This window comes from Athene noctua, chromosome 5, assembly GCF_965140245.1.
Source record: "Athene noctua chromosome 5, bAthNoc1.hap1.1, whole genome shotgun sequence".
Taxonomy (NCBI): Eukaryota; Metazoa; Chordata; class Aves; order Strigiformes; family Strigidae; genus Athene; species Athene noctua.
The window spans coordinates 9,293,773-9,317,985 of NC_134041.1; the positions used below are offsets into that span (position 1 = coordinate 9,293,773).

Genomic DNA, 24,213 nt, shown 5'->3' on the forward strand with positions numbered 1-24,213 from the left:
TTCAGTACAGGACTGGAATTTATGCCAGAAATTTTAGTAGGTCTGGCTCAAAATATAGCTGCAGGAAAACTGATCATTTCATAGGAAAACTGATAGCTTCGTATTCCTTCCCTTTAATTTACAGTTTGACACAAGCCCACACTTTGACAATGAAGGTTACTCATGTGTTATGGGCAGCACAGAAGGGTATTCTGCTTCATTCTCCTGTCGCTGTATTGACTTGATGGTGTCGGCTTGGATGTTTACCTTGTACGTTGTCAACATAATCGCCAAGCAAACTCTGATTGTTTCTCATTTTATGTCTTTGTATTTCAGGAACGTCTAGAGTTATCTTCCCACTGCCATGAGTGTTCACTATCTCTACTGAACTGGCCGCAGTGCATGAAGAAAGAAACACTAACCCCTCCAGAAGCCACCTGACACGGCCGCATGGGTCTTGGTGAGGGGTTTTACAAAGTGCTTTATCATTTCTGCAGAGCAGAAGGAACAGACAAAGCTTGAACTGCACCCCAATGGGATGTGCAACACTCACCATGAGGGGAACAACTTGCCTTGAAATGAAGTTTATCAGGAAATAATTGGAGGGAATAAATCAGGAAACTCTCAGCACCAGCTTCATTCTGGGCTCTAATGATACAATCCAAACCTTTGAATTTGGGGAGGGAGAGTGTTATCGACACAACACGTTAAACAACCTTAACTCCAGTGAGCAATGGCACCGCTATAACACTTGTTTATTAGCAAAATGCATCTGATCTCAAAGGCCTGCATGACAAGTTCATTACATATCAATTTAATTAGCTGATTTACATTTAATTTACATTTCAATTAATGTCTTTAGCAACAAAACGTTGCCTTAATAGGGTAATTGCCTGTTAGGCAATATGTAAAAGAATAAATAGTCACATTCTGAGGAAGAATTCCTATTTTCAATTTTTTATTACCATAAATAACCTAAATAATTATTGCTCTTAAGGGGCCACGTCCCAGTTCCCTTCTGGGCCTAATTATAAAGACTTAGTACCTCATTACGCAAAATGGTTTCGGAGTCACAGAAAAGCATTACTCTAATCGTGACTCATTAGTTTCAACAAAAGAGGGGAAAACTGCAAAAGTCGGCACATTTCGCCATATTATTCTTGTGGTTCATAAGCAGCAGCACATTTGAGAAGTGGCTGTTACAGCTGTGTAGGCGTTTCTGTCACGAAGCCCTATTTTCAGAGGGGTTTTTTTTGTGTAACTTTGGTCTTTGGAAGAGAGTCACGTCCGACTGGAAAAGCTGGCTCATACCCCTGGCATGGCACAAGAACATTGAACAAACCTTTGGTCTTCTGTTCCCTGAGAGCTCATCTTTTCCCCACGTGCCTACACGCATGGTGGCTTGGTTTGAAGCTGTAATGTGGGATCCATCTTCTTCTACCGTGCCAGAAGTGTTGCTTTCATCACCAGTGCATAGAAAACAGACATGCCTTTTAGGATTTGTCTGAATTCAGCAATGCTTTATCACAGTGCTCCTTCCTTGTAACTAGAGAGCAAAAACCAACTGATGGCTTGGGTGTGACCAGACTGTGACTTTAAGGCTCTGAGTGTTGGATCCAACCGACTGTGGCAATCTCATGTAAAACACTGATCTCATATACACTCACTCTGCAGGTTTAAATTCGTGCAAAAATCCGTGGAAGGTTTGGCATGGTGCTGGCGGGTTTTATGCTACGTTAGGCATCGACTCTCCGTGCTAGTCTAATGTTACACTGGATTTGGCATCGTCTGTCCTTCAGCAGCCAGTGCAAAGCCGATGTTAAAGCATTAAGCTGGCACAAACTCTGTGTCAGGAGCTCTGGTTGGTTTGATGTACATGTCTGCACTGTGTTTGGATGAAGTTTGTTCTGCTGGTGATCCAGTGGTGCAGAGATCCAGCACTGATGACTAGAACTAAGGCATTGATTGCATTTGCTTAAAATGATGTCGTGTAAGAAAATGAAAAAGGGACTAAGATTTTGTTTATCAAATAATACATTCATAATATTCCAGGAATATATATAGCTTTTAAAAAGAAAGTGTTTAACTAATGAGAAAACCACCTTTCAATATAGTGTTAGTTTCCTTATTAACCTTTAACGGTGACTCATATGTAAAAGAAACCCAAACTCAAACACCATGCTATTCTTTCTTACATTGCAGATAAAACCAAAGCTAGAAATGGGATTTTTTTTAATGATAATATTGTGCAGCTTCTAAGAACAGATAATCAGTGGGGTTTTCTTTTTTTTCTTTTTTTTTTTTTTTTTTTTTTTAGTGACTAATTGTTACTGTCCTCATTTTACAGGTAGTTAAATTGGCAGCATAGAAATGTTCAGTGATGTTTCATCTTTCAGAGCTGTAAGGAGAACCCTACCCTCACAGTCCAGCCATCCTGCTCTAATGTCTACTGAAGTCAGTAACAGCTTTAGTGGATTTTAGATATGCCACCTTCAACTCCAGGGTCTTCAGATGACTCAAGACTGTGATGCAAATACCACCCCATACTGTGCCAGATTCTTACTGGTGTAACTCACCCAATTTACCTGGTGTAACTCACCCAACTCCAGAGGGAATTCATCTGGACTATGTGCCTGGGCAAATTTATTGCCAGAGACCGAGCAAATTCTAACTCCTTAGTGCTTAATTTTCCTATCACAGGGTGCTGTATGTATATGCCATTAGGACAGTGAAAAAGAAATCAGGTGGGAGTCACTTTCTTCTAATACTAAATGCACCCTGTCACTGCGATAAGGAAAACAGTGCTGACTTTAGAGAGAAAGAAGTTTCTGCTTCCAAAAAAACTGACTTATTCCTTTCAGAAGTTAATTGCTTAGGACTCAGATGTATCTCCTGGTATCCTGCATTTTAGTTTTGCTCCTATACTTGATGGATCTGGAATTCTCTTCCAAGCTGCTAACTCAATCTTTGCTTTTTAAAGCTCATTTAAAACCTTTCCTACTTTCCTGTGTCTGTGATTAACACTAATCCACTCTACCCTTTCTATTCCTACAGCTTCTTACATTCTCCCCTCGCTGCAGCCTGCAAGAATTCTAATTGGCATCTGCTCTTCTTTTTTGGGTTTCCATTTTTTTCTTTCTTCGTGCTCCATTTTTCTCTCTGTTGCTATCTGGGCTGCTCTGTGCCATCCTGTTATACTTTCTAGCCCAGATCTGCCTAGTGCTGTAAAGGATTTGATGATTTTCTTTAGGAAGGACTCTAATAATAGCCACAATCCTGCCCCTTTACAAATCTTTCTTACAATGAGAAAAAAAAAAAAAAAAAAGTTCTGCCCTCCAGAGTGAATTCCACTGAAAACCAAGTTCTTGTTAAAATAAAAAAAATCCCTCTCTGTTCCTGATGGATTGGAGAAATTTTAAAGGAGCAATATTATAATTTATGGGGAATGTGAGCACAGATCTCAGAGCTCCCTATTAGACAGGGTGAGTTCAGCTATTATTTAAAGAAAGCATTTCACTTTTCTTCTCTAATATAACAAGAAGCTACAGTTTATAGCAGGAAAACAAGCCAGCCAGAAAGTCCTTGAGGTTCTCTAGTGACTTTGCTGTTGTCAATCAAATTAACATGGAAGATGCCCAAACACAGCAACTTTAATGGGCAGAGGGACAAAACTCCTGACACACTGCAGAGAGGCTTTTGAAAAACAAGTGACTAGATGCCATTTGAGCTGGATGAGGCTAACAGAAGCCAGAGCCTAGGACTATAATGGGATGTGATGGATTTCAATCTGTAACTGCCATTTCAGGTGGCCTATGCCAAAATTGTGATTTCTCTGCCCCCTCTTCAGCTGCTACCTCAGCCCGGCTGCCCAGAGGTGAAGCCTTTTCCCCTGAAGACTGGTGACTGACGCTCGCTTCCTGGCCATGATCAGAAGCAGCTCAGTTAAGACAACTCTGTCAAGCCTGGAGCCACTCAGAAGCCAGCACTCCCTGCTGCCCTCCTCACGTCTCCTCTGGCAACGCCAGGTGCTGAACTGCATGAGCTCCAAAGTGAATTGTTCAGAGCCCTTGCCTCATTTCTCTGCTCCGTAAGCAGTACTTTTTTTTTTTTTTTTTTTAACATGTTTTACAGTTACAATGTTTGCAGACTGAACATACTGTTAGACCATTAGGGTAGCCTCTTGTATATCATGGACCATTAAATACTGCTGTCACTCTTCTTTTTGTTTGACTGAAGTATGTTTTGTTTTGACAAAACCGTTTCTTTAGTCAGCTCCTCATTTTCCTTTGGTATTGTCAGAAAATGGAGAATTCACTTTCCCTTTGATAGCCTGTTCCACTGGTTACCCACTTTCTCTGTTACAAGATAATGCCCAATATCTAATTCAAAAATTTCTAGTTTCAGCTTCTAGCAACTACCTCTTGCTATGCCTTTCCCAGTTCTATTAAAGATCCATCTAGTATCCTGCATTTTTCAACACAAAGGTACTACTCACTGTAACCAAGCCACAGCTTTTGGCTTTCCGCTCAGGGCACTGTGCTACCGCTGCTGCAACTACAGCCCTCGCAGCTAACTTTCCGTAAGCAGCGGTTCTTCAATGCCGAATAAAGTGCCCTTTTGTACACTTCCAAGCCAGCTACTCTGAATCACTGCAGGACCAGAGTCGCTGTGTGTGGGATGGCAGAAGAATGGACAAGAATAGTTGGTAATTTCTGCTTCCTCCATGGCCATTGTCTTGAGCTGCTTTGCCAATGCAACAATGTTCTGTTCTTTGCTTTTTAAATACAAAGATGTACATACATAAGGAATAAAAAGCTCTAATTTATTCTGCAAAAAGTGTTCATCAAGTGAGAGACAGGACTCTGGGAAAAGATTAAGAGCTTACATTTTTCATTTGACTTATTTCACATAAAATTTCATAGAGGATAAAATGATGGGAGGCAAAGAAGCAATGATATTTCTGTTTTATCTCTGTCTAAGGACCATAAATCTTTCTGAAGTATCATTAATTATAGCAGCGCCATTCATGACGCTATTGTTAAGGGTCTATCAGCAGTCCCATTATAAACCCCTATTTTCAGGCATTTATAACTTGGTTAGAAGAATTTTGTTTCAGGCAAAAACTTCGCTGGGGCAATGTCTCCATCTAAGACAATTTTTTTAAAATGTAAAACACAAAGGAGTGTTACCTCTTTTGAACTGAGAGCCCAGGGAACTTTCTAGGGGTACAAAGCTAATGCTGTCTTGGCTGATTGTGTCTAAATCATTTGTGAATTCCTAAGACTGTATTGATAGAAGTTATCTCTTAGATGAATTTAGATCATTCCTTTACAAAGCAAGTTTCCAATTATTACAACTGAACTCAAGATCAGGACTATTCCTCTAGTGGCTGTAATCAAATCAGATTTGATTTCTTCTTTAGCTGCAGTCAGTCAAGAAAGAAATTAGCAGATCTGGAAAACATCTTACATGTTAAGAAAACTTCAGTGTCTTTAGGTAGCTTGCCTTTTTTTGTTGTTTTAGGCACGACGTACATCAAGGATCAGTTAACTTAATGGTCACATCCACCAAAGCAAGTACTGGCTTACCAGCAATACAGAAAAATTGCTTTGTCATGGCTGAGCGATAGTGAAACGTTACGAGACGCACTGAGTTTCTCCAGATGTGTCGTGAAAAATGCTCTTCAGTAGGTGCTCGTGAGACTGAGAGGGCACAGGGAAGAAAGGTCACTGCTTCGCCCACATAACAACACAACCAGCTGGCCTTTTTCCTGCACCAACTTGTAGGTTCATCAAGGAAGCCTAATGCTCTGCCCAGTTATGTCCTTGGCACATTAGGAAAGAGCAAGATGCTCAATAGGACAGGATCGACAAAATCATTGTGGCCTTTTTCTAAGGCAATAGTTATTAATGAATGCTAACTTCTGGGCAACTTTTTTTCCTGCTTTAAGGTAGAAAGAATAGATGAAAATGTATTTTGTGAAGAGTGTGCTGACACCCTCAGGTAATCTTCATCCTCCGTCCTCATCAATAATCTAACACTCTACCTTCCCCGTTACATTACTGTCTGCAGTAATGCAATTCACTTTGGTCCCCTTAGATCCTATTAGAATCTCTCACATTACAGAGTTCTTCCAGCTCTGCTCTATAGCATACTGGGATTGTTTAGTCTTAAATTCTGCTGGCTGATTTCCTCGACTACAATTCTTTGCACAGGAATTGACTTTTGTGAATTACACATTTAACCTAGCAGTGTGTGAGAAGATCAAAATAAGTAATGCATGTGGGTATTGTCCTATGGGGTCCCTAAACCGCTCTGATTCTGCTTTGAACACTGTTGAATGTATCTTGTGATAATGAGTTCCACTATCGAAAGTACTTTCTTCTATCAGTTTTGATTGTGTTGTCTTTTAATTTCATTGCATGTGTCCTTTGAAAGGATAAATAGGCATAGGTAAATAGAAGTACCCATTTCTACGTATTATTCAGTCCCTTATGTACCTCTTTCGTATTACATCTTATTTTTCTCCTCTCCAAAGTAAAACAGTCTTAATGTTTTGTTTGTTTGCCCTTTCTAATATGGAAATCTTTCGATATCTCATAATTTGTTGCTATTATTTGAGCAGATGTCTTCCTGGAATTCTCCACAGTTATTCATGACAAGACAGTCGTACTCGGTGATGATATCTAAATAAAGGGCTTGATGTGCAGTAAGACAGAGGTCTCTTCTGCCTGCTCTGTCAACATCAGGGGCCTGGAGTAGGCAGGAATGGCTCTCTGACAACATTCATAAGAACTGCGGTAGAGGGTGGAAAAATGTGGAAAGCTCCTTTATTTCCTTCATTGTTATTGCCAGAATGACTGTGCAATGCCACTTTGCACCCAGTGTAATGCTTCCTAAGTTTAAGGAGAAAACCATTCTTGGCTTCTTAGCCAAAAGTAAATCTCTGACAAACTCAGTCATGTTAGACTTGGTCTCTGATTTCCAGTTTTATCTGATCGAATTCTGTGTAATCCACAGTATTTTTTAGATTCTGAACTTTAGAATATCCACTGCTTGCAAACCTCACTCTTCCCATTTTTCCAACTTTACATATTTTGTAGCATATTTCAATACACTGAAACTCCTGAGGCCTGACTGTCATGAGCACTGCAACACTATGGTATAAATCTTGTGCTAATTATCTTAAACCAGCACAACCTCACTCTTGACAGTTACTCCTGGTTTGCAATGATAGAAATAAGAGAAGAATTGAGTCTTTTCATGACATCAGGGTTCTTCCATAGCAGGCATGTTGGAGGGCCTGGAGGACATAAAAAGATGAAGCTTTTAAATACGGGAGATTGCAGAAACCTTAACAAAATGCAAAGCTGTCATCCAGGCTCTTTTATTACATGGAACTAAGTATAAGCAGCGTTACAAGAAGATTTACTTTTGTAAAAGCAAAGGAATTCATGCGCTTTCACAGCAGGGAAACTTTATAGCAGTTAAAACCTCAGGCCTATTAAAGTAGCATTCACTTTTTGTGGTTTTGCTTATCAGTTTTGCTTATTAGCAAATGGATTTGTGCTCAAAGTCAGCGCTTCCCCTCGTTGTCCCCCAGATTCCTGAATCATTATTCCTGCTGTGCAAATGTAAGACAAAATCATGCAGTTCACTGTAACGAGAAGGTCCAGATGGATCTCACACTGCTGGAGGAAGGGCTGGACAGGAAAAGCACTGCAGCAGCAGCCTTTCTTTCCAAGGCCCAGCGGGGTGAAGTGGCAGAAACTGCAGACCAGAGGGATGGAGCAGCATCTTTGTGCAGTGCATATCCCTCGACTACCCCTGATTTTCCCTGGTTTGCCAAGGAAAAGCACTGAAATTCATCGCTGCCTTATCACTTCAGAGAAGCTTTCTGTCCTGCCTTGTGCTCCTTTTTCAAGGGCTATAAAGTACTTCTGTTCCAGGGCACTGCACATGGATATTAAATTTTCATCACAAACATGATGCCATTTTTGATTTCAGCATTTATCTATCTTCTGTTCTTATATGGCCACACTTACCATAATATGTCATACTTCACAATCTTTAACACATTATTTATCCCTCCAAAAAGCATGTATATGAAAGGTACCTGAAAACAAGCAATAAACTATTTTAATATTTGTTACCCTCTGAGGCTCTGGATCTTTGAGAATTTTCTCTTCATTAACTCTGGAATGCTATTCATAACCTTGAGACTGATAATGCATAGAAAATTATTTTATTCAAGTGTCAGCCCCTCCTTAATATAAGTATTAGAGGTCTGCAATTCAAAAATGAGTCTTTTCCAAGCCCTAAATACAGAATCCTGTCCTTTACTCAGACTAAAAAAAAGACTTACAGCTGTTACAGAAGCCACAATAACAAAAATAAGGCCTGCGTTTCCAGTCATTTATTTATTTTAAAAGATTATCAAGTATTAGTAGTGATATTTAATCCATCTATAGATTTCACTGCATCTATATGCACTGGCATATTATGGTCTTTGCCTCGTTTCTTTTACTTTAAAAAAAAAAAAGCAAACAATCAAAACATTTTGAGAATGCTATTTCTTTCCAGATCATTTAGCAGTAACTTTCTAGATCACTCAGCACAATTTTTCTTTGAAATTGTAAAATTAAAACAAAGAAAGCTGCGGGATGCATTTCAGCCACTTCTCTCTTTTGAAGGCAACTAAAATTGTCCACTGAGTTTCCTCCTTCTCTACAGCTGTACTTGTGAATTTGGAAGGAATATTTAAAGGCTTAAACCCCCTCACAGCCCAAGGCTGAAATCAATTGCAGTTGCCAAAACAGCAAGTCAGACTATTTTGGTGTTATACGTGACTGTAAATACCCTGAGAGCAATTTAGTAGCAAAGACCTTGGGAAATACCCTTGATACGATCATAACGGTGATCAAGATCAGTGGCATAAATCTGAATTGGTCTAGTAATGAAAGCAGAAAGGTAGGCCTGAAAAGGCAAGTTTCATATGAGTGTGGAGAAGTCTCTGAATATGGGACCAGTTAGAATATACCACGTCCACTCTGTGTCTCACCCAGAGGACAGCAACAAGACCCTCAAAGGGTCAAAGTCAAAAGTGCCTAGATATCGTGGTTTAAACCCAGCTGGCAACCAAACACCATGAGGCTGCTCATTCACCCTCCCCTCACCCAGGAGATGAAGAAGGAATTGTAGAGGTAAAGGGAGACTCATAGGTGGAGATAAAAATTTTAATAATTGTAGTAAAATAAAACAGTAATAGAAAGTACAAATGAGTAATGCACAATGTGAGTGCTCACCACTCACAGATAACCAGCCCGTTTCAGGCTTGTGATCCCAAAATACCAAGATCCTGCAACTGCAATCCCAGAGGTGGGAGAGGAACCCCTCCTTCCCAGCCACCCCTCCTTTATACACTGTTGGAGAGTCCTTGATCCAGTAGGATCTCTTAGGAATCACTGAAAACCTGAGTGTATTATCAGCATTCTTCTCATACCAAATCCCATACTGAATCCTGAACTATTCTAGCTACTAAGAGGAAAAACTAACTCTATTCCAGCCTAAAATAGGATGTAGGTGAAATCCAAGTATGCGTCGCAACAGAAGACAAATGAAAATAGAAATTCACCGATTTTAGCTCTTCAGCCCTGGAGCTGTGTGAAACTCGGCTGGTGTGTCCCCCTTTTCTGAAGGGAAGGCTCTCTTGGCAGCTTCCCACAAGAGGCCCAAGAAACTGGAGGGATACAGATATGCCCTGAGCTTCACGCTCCTTTTGGATGCCTCGCAGCACTCTGTTCATACGCGGCCTGTGTGGTCCCCTGCCCTGTGCTGGATGCTTTAGCTTTTGCAGCAGCAATTCACCTCTCAAACACAGCCGCCATCACCGGGACTGTCTGTCCTTCGGGAGGCCGAGGGGCTGGAAATTACTTTTTCTGCAGCGCCCCGTCAGCGCCGCGGGGCGCTGAGGGGCAGTGCCCGCAGAGGCCAGGCTGTGAGGCGCAGGAGGAGGGCGGCACGGCCCGAGCTGCCCGTGCGGACGGAGAGGGCCGAGGGCCGAGCGGCCCTGAGCCGCCGCGGGCAGCGCGCGGGGCGCGCGAGGGCAGCGCAGGGCATTGTGGGGAGGGGCGGTGGCCGCTGGCGCGGGGCATTGTGGGAAGGGGCCGGCGCGGCCGCGCAGGGCCCTGTGGACTGATGGTGGCCGCGCGCGCAGAGCATTGTGGGAAGGAGGGGGGGCCGCGCCGCGGCGGGGAGCTGCCGCCGCCGGGGCGCTGCGGGGCCGCAGCTCACCGGAGACCGGCCCGGCCCGGCCCCGCCGCGGCCCGCCCGCCAGGGATGGTGCGCATGCGCGAGGCGGCGGGGGCCGGAAACGCCCCGGTTGCCGTGACAACCGCGTCGGCCCCGGGGCGCGGCTGAGCCGCAGCGGGCAGGCAGCCGCCGGGTCCGGGTCCCCGCCCCGGCCCGCCCGCCCATGCCGCGGAAAGCGCTGCTCTGCGTCCTGCAGCTGGACGTCCGCTCGGTGAGTGCCCGGGCCGCGGACCTCGCCGTCCTCAGCCGGGGTGCGGCGGGCCGCAGGCTGGGGGAGAAGCCGCGGTTTTGCTCTTCCGGCGCCGCTTCCCGTCTTGCTTCCCCCTCTCGGCCGCCGCCTCGCTCTCCCGGCCCGGGGCTTCTTCTGGGAGGCTGGTCCAGGCCCTGTCGCCGGTGGGGGCCGCCTTCCGTCTGGAACTGCAGCTCAGGACTGGCTGCTGGGCGGCTTTTGCCCCTTCCGTGTGTGCATCCTCCAGCAGCCCGTCGCCCTGCCCCTCCGTTGGTGTTAGCAGCAGCTGCGGTCCTTCACAGTTCTCTCCCGTGAAAAAACTCTTTTTTTAAGAGACACTGATTCTTAGGAAGCTCTGTGTTGTGGGAAAAGCACTCTTGAAAAAAACAGAGACAAAGAAGTCCCAGGAAACAGCAGCTTGTACAATGGAGTGTGCACCCCTGTGGGCGATGAGGTCCCTGTGAGGGGCAGGATGTGGCACTGGGCACTCTGTAGTACCTGGGTGTTACGTGGTGGGGAGTGAGGTGAACAGCTGTGAAAGTGGAAAGTTTTTACATTAATCGTGTTAGGACCGTTCCTTCTACACTATGCAAAGTTTTCTGCCTGTATACAAGGTGGGAGTAAAGTAAGAATCTGTAGCATTCTCTGATAACTTTTAAGAAATAGTTGATGTATGTAGTGCTTTGTTACTCTGGGGTTGGCTTCACACACCCTAGTTGCTGTAATCGAGAGATTATGCCGTCTCATGGGGCAAGGGCTGCCAGAATGCTTCTGCTTGAAAGGAAAACCCGAGGTGCCATCCAGAAAAGTCAAGTGCAGATCCAGAAAGCATAGACTGGGAAATATACTGGTGTTCCTGGTTGCTTAGTCACCTCTGTTGCCAAACTTGTGTAGCTGCTCTAAAGTAGAGCTGTGAATTTCTACACGTAGATGGCGAGGGTATCGCCCTAATGGTTTTGCTCTGCTGTCTCAACAGCTAGTGTTCATCTTCACAATGCTAAGGCCCACTTGGTTCCTGGAAAGGAGCAGATATGCTTTCCTTTTCTGATCCTACTGCTGTGAGCTATTCATGTGCCGGGAGAGAGTACAGGGAAGGTGTTCCCCCAGGATCAGGCTTCTTCAGTTGTGGGGCAGTTGTTATTCACCCTGCTCTCAAAGCTAAAAATAATGGTAGAAAGGGACGGACAGAACAGAAAATGTACAACACAGATCTGAGTGCCCCTTTCAGCACATGTTGATTATTCAGTTATATCCCTGCTATGCTATATAATTTCTTTCACATAACCCTTCTAATAAGTGTATTTAGTCTGGTTTTGAACCACTTGTTTTGCCTTTTTTTCCTCACGGGAGCTTATCTCGGCATTTCACTCCTGTGATGATTTGAAAACTTTCCAGCCTAAATTTCCTCCTGACTACACTTACACAAACGTCAGCACTGGCCTTTCACTTAAATACCTTTTCTGTCCTTGGTGTTTGCTCTCTTGATGTATTTTTTGAGCAGCAGTTCTGTCATTTCACAAATTATCTTTGTCAGCTAAAGAGACCTGGTTCTTTTGGTAGTATTTTGTGTGATAGACTCACTAGTCTTCTGATCATCTTAGGGATGAGTGCTACTTGTCCACTTTAAATTTGCATTGATTGGGATCGGAACTGAATTCAGCATTCGAGATGGGGTCTCACTCTTGCCTTGGGTGACATCAGGGAGAAAACGTCCAACATTCATCCTAATATTAGGATGAATGTCTTAATATTAGTCTTTCACAGCTGCACCGCAGTTATGCTGTCATTTATTAACACACTCATCATCTTCCCCTCAGCCAGCTTTGAAGGTCAGCCCCCCCAGTGAAAGCAAAAACTGTTAATACTCAGTAGGTGCATCTCATCTCTATTACTGTGGTCCCACAAACAGGTTTTTCTGTATCTTTTTGTTGACCTCTGATGATTTCAGAATTTTAATTGGAAAAATTTCATGAGAACACTCTGACTTCTTGTGTCAGGGTCATTAAAAATATTAAAAGGCATGGATCCCAGGATATATAGAGGAATGTTTTTAATAGTAACCCTGACCTTGATGCCTCCCAGTTCTGCAAGTTATTGATGCTGTCCTTTGACCAGTTCTGTATCACCTTAGGACTTTCACACTAATTCCCATCTTCTGCATCATAAGTAATAATTCCTCATGCGGCACCATGTGATATCCTCCATCCAGAAAAATAAGCTTTCAAGAAAATGTCGGGTTTTGCTTGACTGATCTATTTTTATGAAACATGCACTGCTGGGCTTTTTTCTTAGTCATGGTTTCTTCCATATCTTTATTCTTTTGCGTATTTAAATATTCTGATTGATGGGGTTCTAATTTTTCACATATCTTTTTCTGCCTCACATGGGCCTTGCATTTGTTATTTTTCAGCAGTTGATACTATCCTTGTCTTCATAACACAGGTTTTAGTTATGTATAGATCCAGCAAGAGAGATTACATTCTTTCAAAACCTGGGCTGAATATGATTCAGCCTCCCTGTGGCTCCTTGGTCCAGTCCTAGTGTGTATTGGGTAACTTACGTTTCTGTTATTTCATTCTTTAAGTTGTTTTGGTGCTCCTGTATTAAGTATCGTTAAAACCAAGGCAAAATATTCAGTTGTGTTTGGGCCATAGATTTGTTAGTTTTCACATCTTGGTTGATTTCTACTACGTCCACTTGATTTCTCCTTTATTTGTGACTAAAGCCTTTTGCAAGTTTCTGATTCCTTTTCCCTTTTTTTTTTTTTTTTTTTTTTACAATGCTTTGTGTATTTCTCAACCCTCTTTGAAACCAGTACACTTGTGTCAGAAGTTCTGTCCTCTTTGGTTTTCCCTCACTTTAGGATACAGATGGGTTTTGTTCCTTTTGACGTAATGAAATTTCAAGATCTTTTCTGATCTTAGTCCACGAGCTCTTTGGTTTATCTCACTGCCAGTTTTCATTTCTGAAAGGCTGCTCTTCTAAAGTGGAAAACCTTAGTTAAAGACCTTATTTGGTTTATCCTGCCATTAATTGAAATTGAATAATTCATGATTGCTCAGACTGAGATTTCATTGTTACTTGGGGTTTTTTGAGACTAATTTTGGTGCCTACCTCTGCTGCTGGCATTTACATTGCTCATGTAGCAACAGAATGAAATTCACATTATTCTTCATGTCATTGCTACATGGAGAATTTACAAATGCGCCAGTGAAGGTAGGTAAAGCTTTAAGCACTAAGATGAATTAATAGCATTGTGGATTACTGCCAGGTAAGGAGACTAAAATGGCTTCTCTTTGCATTGAGAAGATTATTTTTGCAACTCTTAAGTCCGAAATGCTACTCTGTCTGGAAGCTTGCACTCAGCAGAAGTTAATACTGGCCGTTGCCCTTCATAAGGAACGGTTCTTGTTTTGATGGTAATGGGCAATTAAATGGATTTTTCGAGGCCTGCCTTTTTCATTCGTTATATATGCACCTACAGTTTCAGAATTGCACGTAACAAACAAATGCCATAGGGGGTTGTGGATCAGTAGAATTCTATTCTTTCCATGAGATGAATTCAGTGATTTCTTTATGGCTGTTTGTGATGTCCCAACAATAGGGCTGGTACATGTTTTCCATCCTCCTGGGAACTGCAGGAGGGAAATCCAGGCTAACACAGAGACATACATAGTCCTCCTGTTTGGTTGTAAGATCAGCTAATTGCAGCATTGATACCCCCTTCCTTAGCTGATCTGTAGATAATACAGTTTTAGAAATGGTCCCTCATCCAGCCTGAACAGTTTGCAGTCAGATACAAGCTTTAATTTGTCTTCTAAGTGTTATGCAGCTCCATGCATCACACATTACAAAATAGATTTAATGAACTGCAGATATACACGTGTCATTAATTTCTGGAGCTGGTTTAAAGTTACATGAACATGTAGATTTGGTGTTCTAGCCCCAGGCTGGAATTGTGCAGTTTATCTCAAGGGTAATAGAAGCACAAATTTCCACATGTACTATCTTGCCCTCCACAAGCCGATTTGGAAGACTGTTTTCTTTTGCAGGATAACCAGAATAAATGACACCTGTTGTTGCCTTTTTGCCCTCTCCAGTGTCTTCAAACTTCTCACTTTTCATCTCAATAAATAGGCAATTATTGGTTGTCTTCTCTAAGGTGAAAGGCATAAAACCCCAGCTAAAAATGATTGTAAATTCTACAAAAATGTCAAGAAGAAAAGCGAGAACTAAGCTAATGTGACTTGTAGTATGTAGTTTGGGGGATCTTGCCTTGTATGCATGAAATCTGTCTCTTTCACTCCTATTCACACTTGCAACTGCATGAGTGTCATACAAGCTGTTTAATGCTTGACAGTCTGTTTCAGTTGGGATATCTATTATTCTGGCACTTTTCTTGCAGATTTGAAGCCCTCATTTACATGGAGAGGAGATCCTTTTTTTTTCCTTCTCGGATATTTATGAATAGAAACACTATTTTTTTAGCTTATACTGTATTTATAATAATCTATTACACATTGGTTACTCTTATTTCTTTCACCTGAGGCTGTTTTTCTGCTGGTTTTATATATATATTTTTTAATCCAGTTAGGATTTCTCAAGTAAAACGTTCATTTGGGAGTAGGAGACTGTAACCAAAGCACTTATTTTAATTCCTGTCACTCTCCTCCTTTGTCTTTTTACCTGGCAATTGAAAGTCTGAACACTTTTTCCAGCAACCTTATGTTGGAAGAGACAACCTCATATTTATTATAGTGCGATAAAAAGTGAGCAGTAGAACTGAAGTGAAAGGTGGCAATTCTCTGGCTGGGTAATAGAATAAAACCACATGACTTGGAGAAAACAGCAAATACTTTTGCAATGAGTTGTGTACATCCTTGCAGTGAAAACACAAGTAAGAAAGTCTAATGTTCATCAGAGCTTTAAAAACATAACAATGTCTTCTTACTTTAAGAATTGTCCAGAGAAAGTAGAGAGATTAGTGGCAGTATCTGGCAGCCTAATGAAGAGACTTCCCTGCCTTGAATATACCCTCCAAGGTGGCCAGACTTCTCAGATAAAACTTTGCGTACCATGTGTCTGATAGTAACGGAACAGCAGTTGCTTTTTCTTATTTGCATATTAGAAGGCAAAGTTAATATAGTATTTGCAAATAAACTTGATTTTTTTGATGGCTGGACAGAGTATGGATATCTAAGCATTTACATTTACCAGCTTCATTCTCTCTGTAGCTAGGCTAAAATTTAGACATGTTTTTGTGTCTTGGCATCACACAGACTTCTACATGACTGTTCATATAGAACCTGCTTTGACCCTTGGTGATTAACCAAGTGCATGTCTTTAACTATATTAACTGGGGATTGGAATGCCAGGTTTCAGTTTTGGTTGAAGACAATGGAGTATGTTTACTTGCAGTAAGAAGAATTTGGTCCTCATTGTTTTAAAATGGTGACTGTTTTTCCTGGTCAGTCTCTGCAAACTGCTTTAGAAAAGAATTTTTTCACTCTCGTCTGTTATAATCTGACAACTCAGAAATCAACCAGTTCAGCCGTGACCATTTAATTTTTATCTTGAAAACAGCTGTTACTTCTGTAACAGTTCAGTTTGTTTAATGAATGTGTTACTCTTACAGATAACTTGCCCTGGAGTGCTGCTGAAAGACAAAGCGGAACTTTATCTTGGTGTCTCTGTACTTGGACAGTACAAAAAAACTCAATGCGTCCCTGCAACATTTCCACTCTTCTTTCAAGAAAAACTAGTATTTGAAAAGGTAAGATAATATCAAGAGCTAATACAAGCCAAATAAAACCCATCCCAAACTCGCACAAAAACTCATTGCAAAGCCCCTGAGCACAAGTAATCACATTGAGAATGGCACAGTATTGTAACTCTTGCTTCTCTTCAGCACAAAGGAGGTGTGTGCCTGTATTATCCACACCATCAGGCAGTAATTATGCGTACTGAAGATTATAATGTATGATGAGACTTTTTAGGTGTTTGCTCATTCTTCTGTGAACTGTCCTTTTTCAGTGTCTGTTTTCCTGGCTTGGAAGGAACTGAATGTTTTTCTAAAAATTATGGCAAGGTGAAGAACAAAGACTATACGATATAGAAGAGTCAACTTAATTTAGTAGAAAGATAGAACAGCAGCTCAAGCCTTTTTGGTGACATCTTTCTCCCTTTGAGATACTTTTTTCATGGTCTGTCACCAGAATTCCCGGGTTGGCACTCTGGCCTTATAATTTACAGTTGTTTATCACATATTCTGAGTCCCTGCTAGCGTCATTATTAGTACCACAGGGATAATGAAACACACTATCTTACAGATATGATCAGGCTTCCTGACTACCTATGAATAATAATACTTTGCCCTTTCTAGTTCTCTTCCTTTAAGCATTCCCCAGCACTTTGAAAACCAGACTGAGTAAACATCAGTGATGCTCTTGTGATGTGTGTAAGATACAAACAGTGATAATTTCACCAGCTACTGAAAAGTAAAAAAAGACCATAATTCTTTCAAGGCAAACATACCACAAACTACTTAAGGGAAATGTACTGAATGCTGTTTTCATTGTAATTTAGGGGAACTCCGAGATACAAGGGTCTATCTGCTTACAAAAGAGGTGAACAAGAAAGCTGAGAATAATAGTCTTCTTACAAATAGCTGTTGAATAGGTCTAGATACTCCTGAAGCATCAGTACGTGGTGATTTTTAGTGTTTGAACAGTACCTTGAACAGCAAAGTAATCTACACCACTCTGCTGAGACTTTTGTACAGAATTAGCAGGAAGTCTATTACCTGCTGAATATCCAGTGCAACACCCTCCCCTGTTCGTTGCTATCTATTCACATGGGATTCGGGTTAAAAAAACCCCTGAACAGTACTCTGTACATGCATAGTCTCGTTCTTCATCTATCAGAATTCTAGTACATTCAGCAATTTATCTTTCTTGAAATTTTCTCAGACAATACTTATCTCTATGCGTTCAACTCTTCACAGTACCTCCTAATTTAAATATGGAGAGGTAACCTGAATGGCTATAAAGCAGATGACAAGAACTTCCAGCTTTCAATGAATGTGATCATGTACTAAATGATAATTTCAGTTTCCTTTCTTCTTCCAGTGGGGACAGGACTCTTGGCAACCAGCTGAAGCAAGGGAGCATTTTTTTTTTTTGTTCCCCTTCTCTTTCTCCAGAGGTCCATCTGATGACTTCAACTATGCCATTATGATTATTTATTAATTTCTTTTCCAGGCATTTGCTGATATTGTTGATCCTGGAGACCTTGTGGAGTTACTGGAACGTAGGTTCTGTTTTTTATGTAAACTCTGCTGTATGCATTAATGTCACACATGTATGGGCTCTGAAGCCTTTTTGGAGGTTTAAAGCATGTGATAATTTTTCTGTCAGGAGCCTGTTCTCTGAAAAGCTAGTGGGTAACCAATGTAGTACATCATATACTAAATAAGTAGTACCCTAACACTAGTGGGCTTTAAGAACAGAAGATACATTGTCAGTGCAAGCAAAAGATTTTTTCTGTCTTTGGTTACAAGTAACTTACTTACCCAAAATATTGTTATCTAACAAAATGCCTGTAGAAATGTATGCTACATGCTTTAGAGCAGGAAAATGGTAAAAACTCGTAATTCGTGGAAAATCCGGCTCGTTGTTCAGATAGATTCCTTTATCAGACCATTTATTTGATTAATTTAGTTTTCAATAATATAAGCATAAACTTTTGATTTTTGTAAAATTATTCTTTTCATTTTTTAAGAAAATTGTGTATCTTGCCATATGTGGAGCATAATGAATTGTAGTGAGACAACACTGACTCTGACCTCAAACTCCAAGAATATGCTCCCTCATACTGGGATTTGTCTGAAAAAGTGGCGAAGCTTGCATCATCTTCTTTTAAAGAAGGACAAACTTGGCAGCAGATAGAACTCACCAAGCTCAAAGTCAAATTTAGAGTTGTCATTTGTACACTGCTAATGCCATTGTGTTCATCTGTGGTATTTATGCAAGCTGTTCTTAATTTTCTCTTATTGTTGGTGTAGTGGAAATAGTGCAGCTATGTACAGTGCTATGAAGCTTAAATCTGTGAGCTGTTTTTCTTGGGTTTTGACTTAAAAGAATTACTTTCCATTTTAGTTTTTTTAAACTCATGAAAAAACTTTTTTCCTTTCTAGTTGACACAGCAGTGCTTGAACTAATACAGCTTGTTCCTCCAGGTATTGTATCAGTCTCTTCATAAATTATGCAGTTTAATAGGTGAATTTCTATGAGGACATTGCCCATTACAGCACAATCACTTTTTCCAACACACAAACAACATAGAAAGCTCTTCAACAAATAGTCCTCTGAATATAAAATGTTAATAGATCAAGAGGATCTCATTCTTGAAAGAGAATAATAACCGAATATTGAAATGTACCATACTCAGGCTTAGGAAAGTGATAATATTTTAAAAATGGAAAATAAACTGAAATCATCCAGTGCACGCTTATTAACTGCATCACAATTCACTTGCAAAGTGGCTGTCTGTGAAATTTCAGAGTGCATAATCTTGTTCTCAGAATGACACTTTTTTTCCTTCCATTTTAATGGTGACCACTGGGAAAACTCTCATCCTCACTATAAGTATTACAGGTCTCTTGGGATATGTGAAGATAATAAATAGCGATTTGTCATACTTCTGTTATTGGTTTGTGTGATTATAAAAATCTATTTTAATGAAATTCAAGTGTTCCCATGAATAATGTAAATCTGCATTTTATTGGAAATAAAGTCAAGTTTTAAAGAGGACTCATTTGGAAACTGTGGTATTAAAAGCGCTCTCTGTCACTTGTCCTTAATACTTTCAAGGAAACTATTGCTTCTCTCAGGTGACTCACCAGACTGTTTACTTGCAGAAATATACTGAATGTGGATTTTTATTGTGGGAGAGTAAGAGATCTGGCATAAGGGATTTCATTTCAGGGGTCAGAGATAGGTGTCATACAGCCCAACATACGATGACAAGATGACTGCAATAGCACAATTTAATTTTTTTTTATAATATACATTCAAGGTTTTCCCCTAAAAAAAAAAAACCTTTTTTAAAAAAAGTAGCAAACCAAGATAGTGAGAAAATCTCAAGGTAATGATTTTGATGTTGCTTGCATTTCTTTCTTACTGCTATGCCTACTATTACTATTCTGTAATATGGAATGATACAGTTTTTCATAAGGGATTGTCTGGCATTTGAAAAAAATAGTGTTTTCTTCTGTGGCATGGGAGGGAAAGAATGAGGAAAACTACAGAAGAATTGTCTAGAGAAATCTTCTGATATGTCTCTTACAGAACAGTTAACACAGTCTCTATTTTTTTTTTTACACTAACAGTGAAACATACTTTCAGAGTAGATTCTGCACGTTTCTGCTGCTGATTTCACTTGATGAGGTTATTTCCTAGTGTGATAGGAATTTTAGAGCTGTGCTGTTAATTTGTAAAGAACAAAATTTATCTTAGTTTCAATATGGTTTTGTGTGTGGTATCTGTACTATATGGCTTTGTCTATTTTCCAATTAAAATATGTATTTTCTTTTTAGCAGGAAAAATTCTAGCTACATATAAAGAAAATACAAGAGATTTCCTGTTCCCTGACCCTAAGCTTACACGTGGGCACCAAGGTTTAGATCGTGAGATTTTAATGAAGAGGTCCTCTTCTTTTACAGTGAGTGAATATCTGTGGATTGTATTTATGATACAGTGTGTTTCACTGAAGAAACCCCTTGAACTACTTCAAATGAAAAGTGATTACTTCTGACAGATTTTGCCATTTCAGGTGTTGAATGTACAAATCCAGAGTTGAACTTTGCTGAAGGTATAATCTTTTTTTTCAAAATGCTTTGAGAAATTATTTACTGTGAAAAAGTTAGTTTCCACTTGGTTTGCAGTGTGTCACCACGACATGTCTTCCATTCAGTTTAATCTGTGGTGCAGGTGGTAGTTGAAGGGATGCAAGGGAAGAGGGAGATGTCATATCAACTTCATGGTTATCAACAGATAAACGGTGTAACCCTCCTCCTCAGTTTCTCTCTGTAGCGTTTTGTTTTAGACCATTTTAGGTGCTGTTCAGGATAATGCCAATCAGTACAAATTTCTAGTGCTATGCCATCTGACCTGTGGGCCTCCCTGAGGTGCAAGATCACCACTAAAATATTACATAACTGAACTTAAACTTAGTGCTGCATGATTGTTTTTCAGTTCCAAAGCCTGTTTCTTAAGGTCTGTTCAGGCCATTCACACTCATTTAGTAACTTGCCTTTTCTACACTTTCAAAAAAGCCATGATAAATGACAACTAATTGGCAGAATGAGTGAAATGTATTAATGTTAATTTTCTGGAGATAAGGGCTCAAGTACATAGTAAATGAAAATGAATTTATCTCACACTACCCTTTCATAGAGTTTGACTGTTGAATCTTAGGTGTTAGTGGAATAACTCATGAGGGCACTTTGATGATGGTGGTGATGATGTGGGTTTTGGGGTTTGTTTTGTTTGTCTTATTTTGGTTAAGTTTACTAGTGCATTGGCAGAATATTTGGATTGGGAAGATAGGCACTCAGTTGCCCTGTCCATTGTGATTGGATTAAAAACACATGGCAGGAAGGGAATGCTGATTAAAAGTCATTGGTGTCTTTTAGCTGGTATAATCTTTCCTCTGCGAGGGCAACCTGGAAATTGCCCAGTCCCTTTCAATTAAAAGTGTTAATTTGGTATCTAATGCTGTGTTACATTTGAATGAATTAAAGCTGTGATTTTGTGATACAAAATGTATGGTTCTGCAACAGCTTAAACTGTCCCTGCAAAAATAGCCATTATTTTTTGGCCGTAACATCTCTTTGATAAGGCTTCTCCTATGCATGTTAGTGATGGCTCAAGAGAGGGGGCGGGACTGTATTGCTTTCGTATTACTTACAGAATTGGTACTTTCCTGGTGTTGAGGAAGAATAGATAGGGAGGTAGTAATAAATGAGGCGGTATTAGCAAAATGGTTTCAAATTTTTTGTAAATGCACTATAATGAATCTTTGTAGAAGCAGAACCACTGTAGAAGTTTGAGGTTTTTTGCTGGTCTGAGTTCTTAAATACAAAAATTATGTATTTTCTAATAAACAGAAGGTGCCATAATTTGTGAGCTGTGAGAAGATATGATCAGAGTCATTTGGATGTGTAGCTGAATGATGACACTGTAGTAGCTTTAAAAAGTTGACTGATGTAAGACAGAAATGTACTTCCATGTCCTTGGGAGCAGTGTAAATGAAATCCATCTCTGCCCTGGAACGAGGACTGCAGAAGCATCTGTTGCTGTTCCATCTCCATCACAGAAAGAACAGTTTTAAGAAAGGATTTTGGTGTACTGATCCCGTTTTCAGGAATAATAAAGAAGCTGTATTTGATGGAATTGGAGGGAGGCTCCCCAAAAGAACTTGGGGTTCCTCTCCTTGCTTGCCAAACACGGTAGCCGTGAGAGGTTTTTTACCTCCAGTAGAAATGCAGTCTCAAATGCCTCCATCTTCTAGTCTTCCCTAAGCTTTACTGGCAAGTATCTCCTTCTAACTCTGTCAGCACCAAGTGCAGAATGTGAATGCTAAGCAAAAGTGAAAGTGTTAAACAAGGTCGTGAGAACGCTCACATTATTCCTATGCTAGTCAAGCCATGTTCTTCCCACATGAGAAGTTATTTATAGCTGGCTGAGATGTTGAGTATTTTTGACTGACAGCTGTGTTCAGTGACACTTTGATTCCAAATAAATTTGTCCTTTATTAAAAAAATAAAGGTAGCAACAGCAAGGTTGCAGTTGTGGAGTTCAGATAGGCAGTGACAAGCAGTGTCTGATTAACACTGCTAATCTGCCAGTTGGAAGGAATCCCAAGTTGAGAGGATCAGAACTCCTCCAGAAATCTGGCACTTGGCTGATAATGTCTCTGGCTAAATGTCTTATGAAGCTTACAGACACAATAAGCATACAAGACGTGCCTCAGGTTATCTCTCCTGGTCCAGTGTTGCCCAGCTGAGGCTTTTGCCGGCTCTTCTGTATTTCTCTGCAACCCTTGCTTTTCAGAATATGTTTAAGCCTTGACTGGTGGTGACTTCTTACAGACTTTCTTATCTCCATTCTCCACCCTCATGCAGTATTTGCCATGTAACTTAAAACAGTTTCTTATGCTTTCATTAGCATACCAATACCTGACCTTGTTATATTCATATATACTTTTTTTAAGCTACAGACTTGTACTCATGCTTCTTACAGTCAAAAGTACATTAGACTTTTTTCTAACTTTTATTCTTCTAAATATGAACCACCTTTACAGTTTTTCTGTGATCAAATTAGTGTTATGTCCCTGTCACTTCTCTTTAATGACTGGTACAGAAGGACTGCAAAGCCTGCTCAGGGCTGCAGACACCACTAGGCTGGAGGCAGAAAAATAGATTCCCAAAAACTTTCTGGCTGGATTTTCATTTACAGACATGTTTGGGCCTACGTACCAGTCTTTATGTAATACTGTATTGAATATCCTTCAGCAATCCCTAGTTTGAGAACTGCAGAAGACAGAAGAACTCTTCTGATTGCTTTTGGCCTGTAAGTTACTTTTGACATATCCATGCCTATGTATGCAGTTGTGATCCAGTGTTCCCTCTCCACAAACCATTTCTCTGAAGAAACCATGGTTTTCTGTGATTTTTTTAGCTATGAGCATTTGACAAGTCTGTAATTGTTCTCAGTCTCTGTAAGAGCAGTAGATGCTCTGTTGTTGCTTTTTATGGAAGACTAATTCTGATGTGTCCTTTTTTAAATTGTTGATAGCACTTGACAATTCATTAGTAATAAAAATGAGTTGATTAAAGATGGTCAGCTTTAAAATCTCTTTTATATGCCATAACTTGACTTGATTGAATCCTGGACTCTGTTAATTGCTATGACTGAGCTTTCTTGGCATTTTTGTAATTTCATTTCCATAATATAACCTGGTCCCAGATCATATTCCCTTATGGGAAATCACTTTGTGTTTAGGCAGGTGGTAGAGAATCGTTTGGTTCAGGAGTAGACTTCACTCATGAAGTTCCTTCTGATTCTTAAGAATGTGGGGCAGAGTTGCAAGCAGACCAGCTCCTTTTTGTTTCTCTGTGATTTTGTGTGTTCATGCGCACAAATGCCCAAGCACACAGATGCCTTGGGGCAGCAAACTCTGTCTGTGGTGAAAGAAGTGAGGGTAGAAAGTTCTAGGGACACTTGATTCTCTCTTTGTTTCTGCAGAGCTGTATAAGATGCACATAGATGATTCCCACTTGTTTATAGCATATATGGCCTTTAGTTCTTTTATGCCTTTTTTAATGTTGCTGTTTTGCGAAATAACACTTGTCTGTCATAATCTCTGCCATTTACACCCAGTAAATTTCATATACATTGGCCAATTCTAACTAAATTTAACAGGAAATAGAGCTTTCAGAGGAATTTGTTTCTAGACATGACTGCAGTAAAAGAAGGTGAGTTGAACAGAAAGTGTTTCCCATGTAAAGATGGAGGGACCTGCTGGCCGTTAGCACACGTGTACTGGTTGACTGGGAGGCCCAGCTGGACCCCACTGAGTCCAAATTGGTCTGTCAAGGGTTGCCTCTTGTCAGCCACATGTGTAAGAGAGGA

At 40.5% G+C, this 24,213-nt stretch overlaps 1 protein-coding gene across 1 annotated transcript in view; it reads left to right on the forward strand.

Moving 5' to 3' along the window:
* The first annotated feature begins 10,280 nt into the window (after positions 1 to 10,280).
* The window catches only part of SPATA6 (spermatogenesis associated 6), a 46,656-nt gene continuing 32,723 nt past the window's right edge, over positions 10,281 to 24,213 (forward strand). Inside the window, exons 1-5 of the mRNA XM_074906251.1 lie at positions 10,281 to 10,501; positions 16,155 to 16,292; positions 17,779 to 17,827; positions 18,714 to 18,755; positions 20,115 to 20,239. Of these exons, the coding sequence (XP_074762352.1) occupies positions 10,454 to 10,501; positions 16,155 to 16,292; positions 17,779 to 17,827; positions 18,714 to 18,755; positions 20,115 to 20,239 (402 nt within the window). The 5' untranslated portion in view covers positions 10,281 to 10,453. The remainder of the gene's footprint in view (positions 10,502 to 16,154; positions 16,293 to 17,778; positions 17,828 to 18,713; positions 18,756 to 20,114; positions 20,240 to 24,213) is intronic.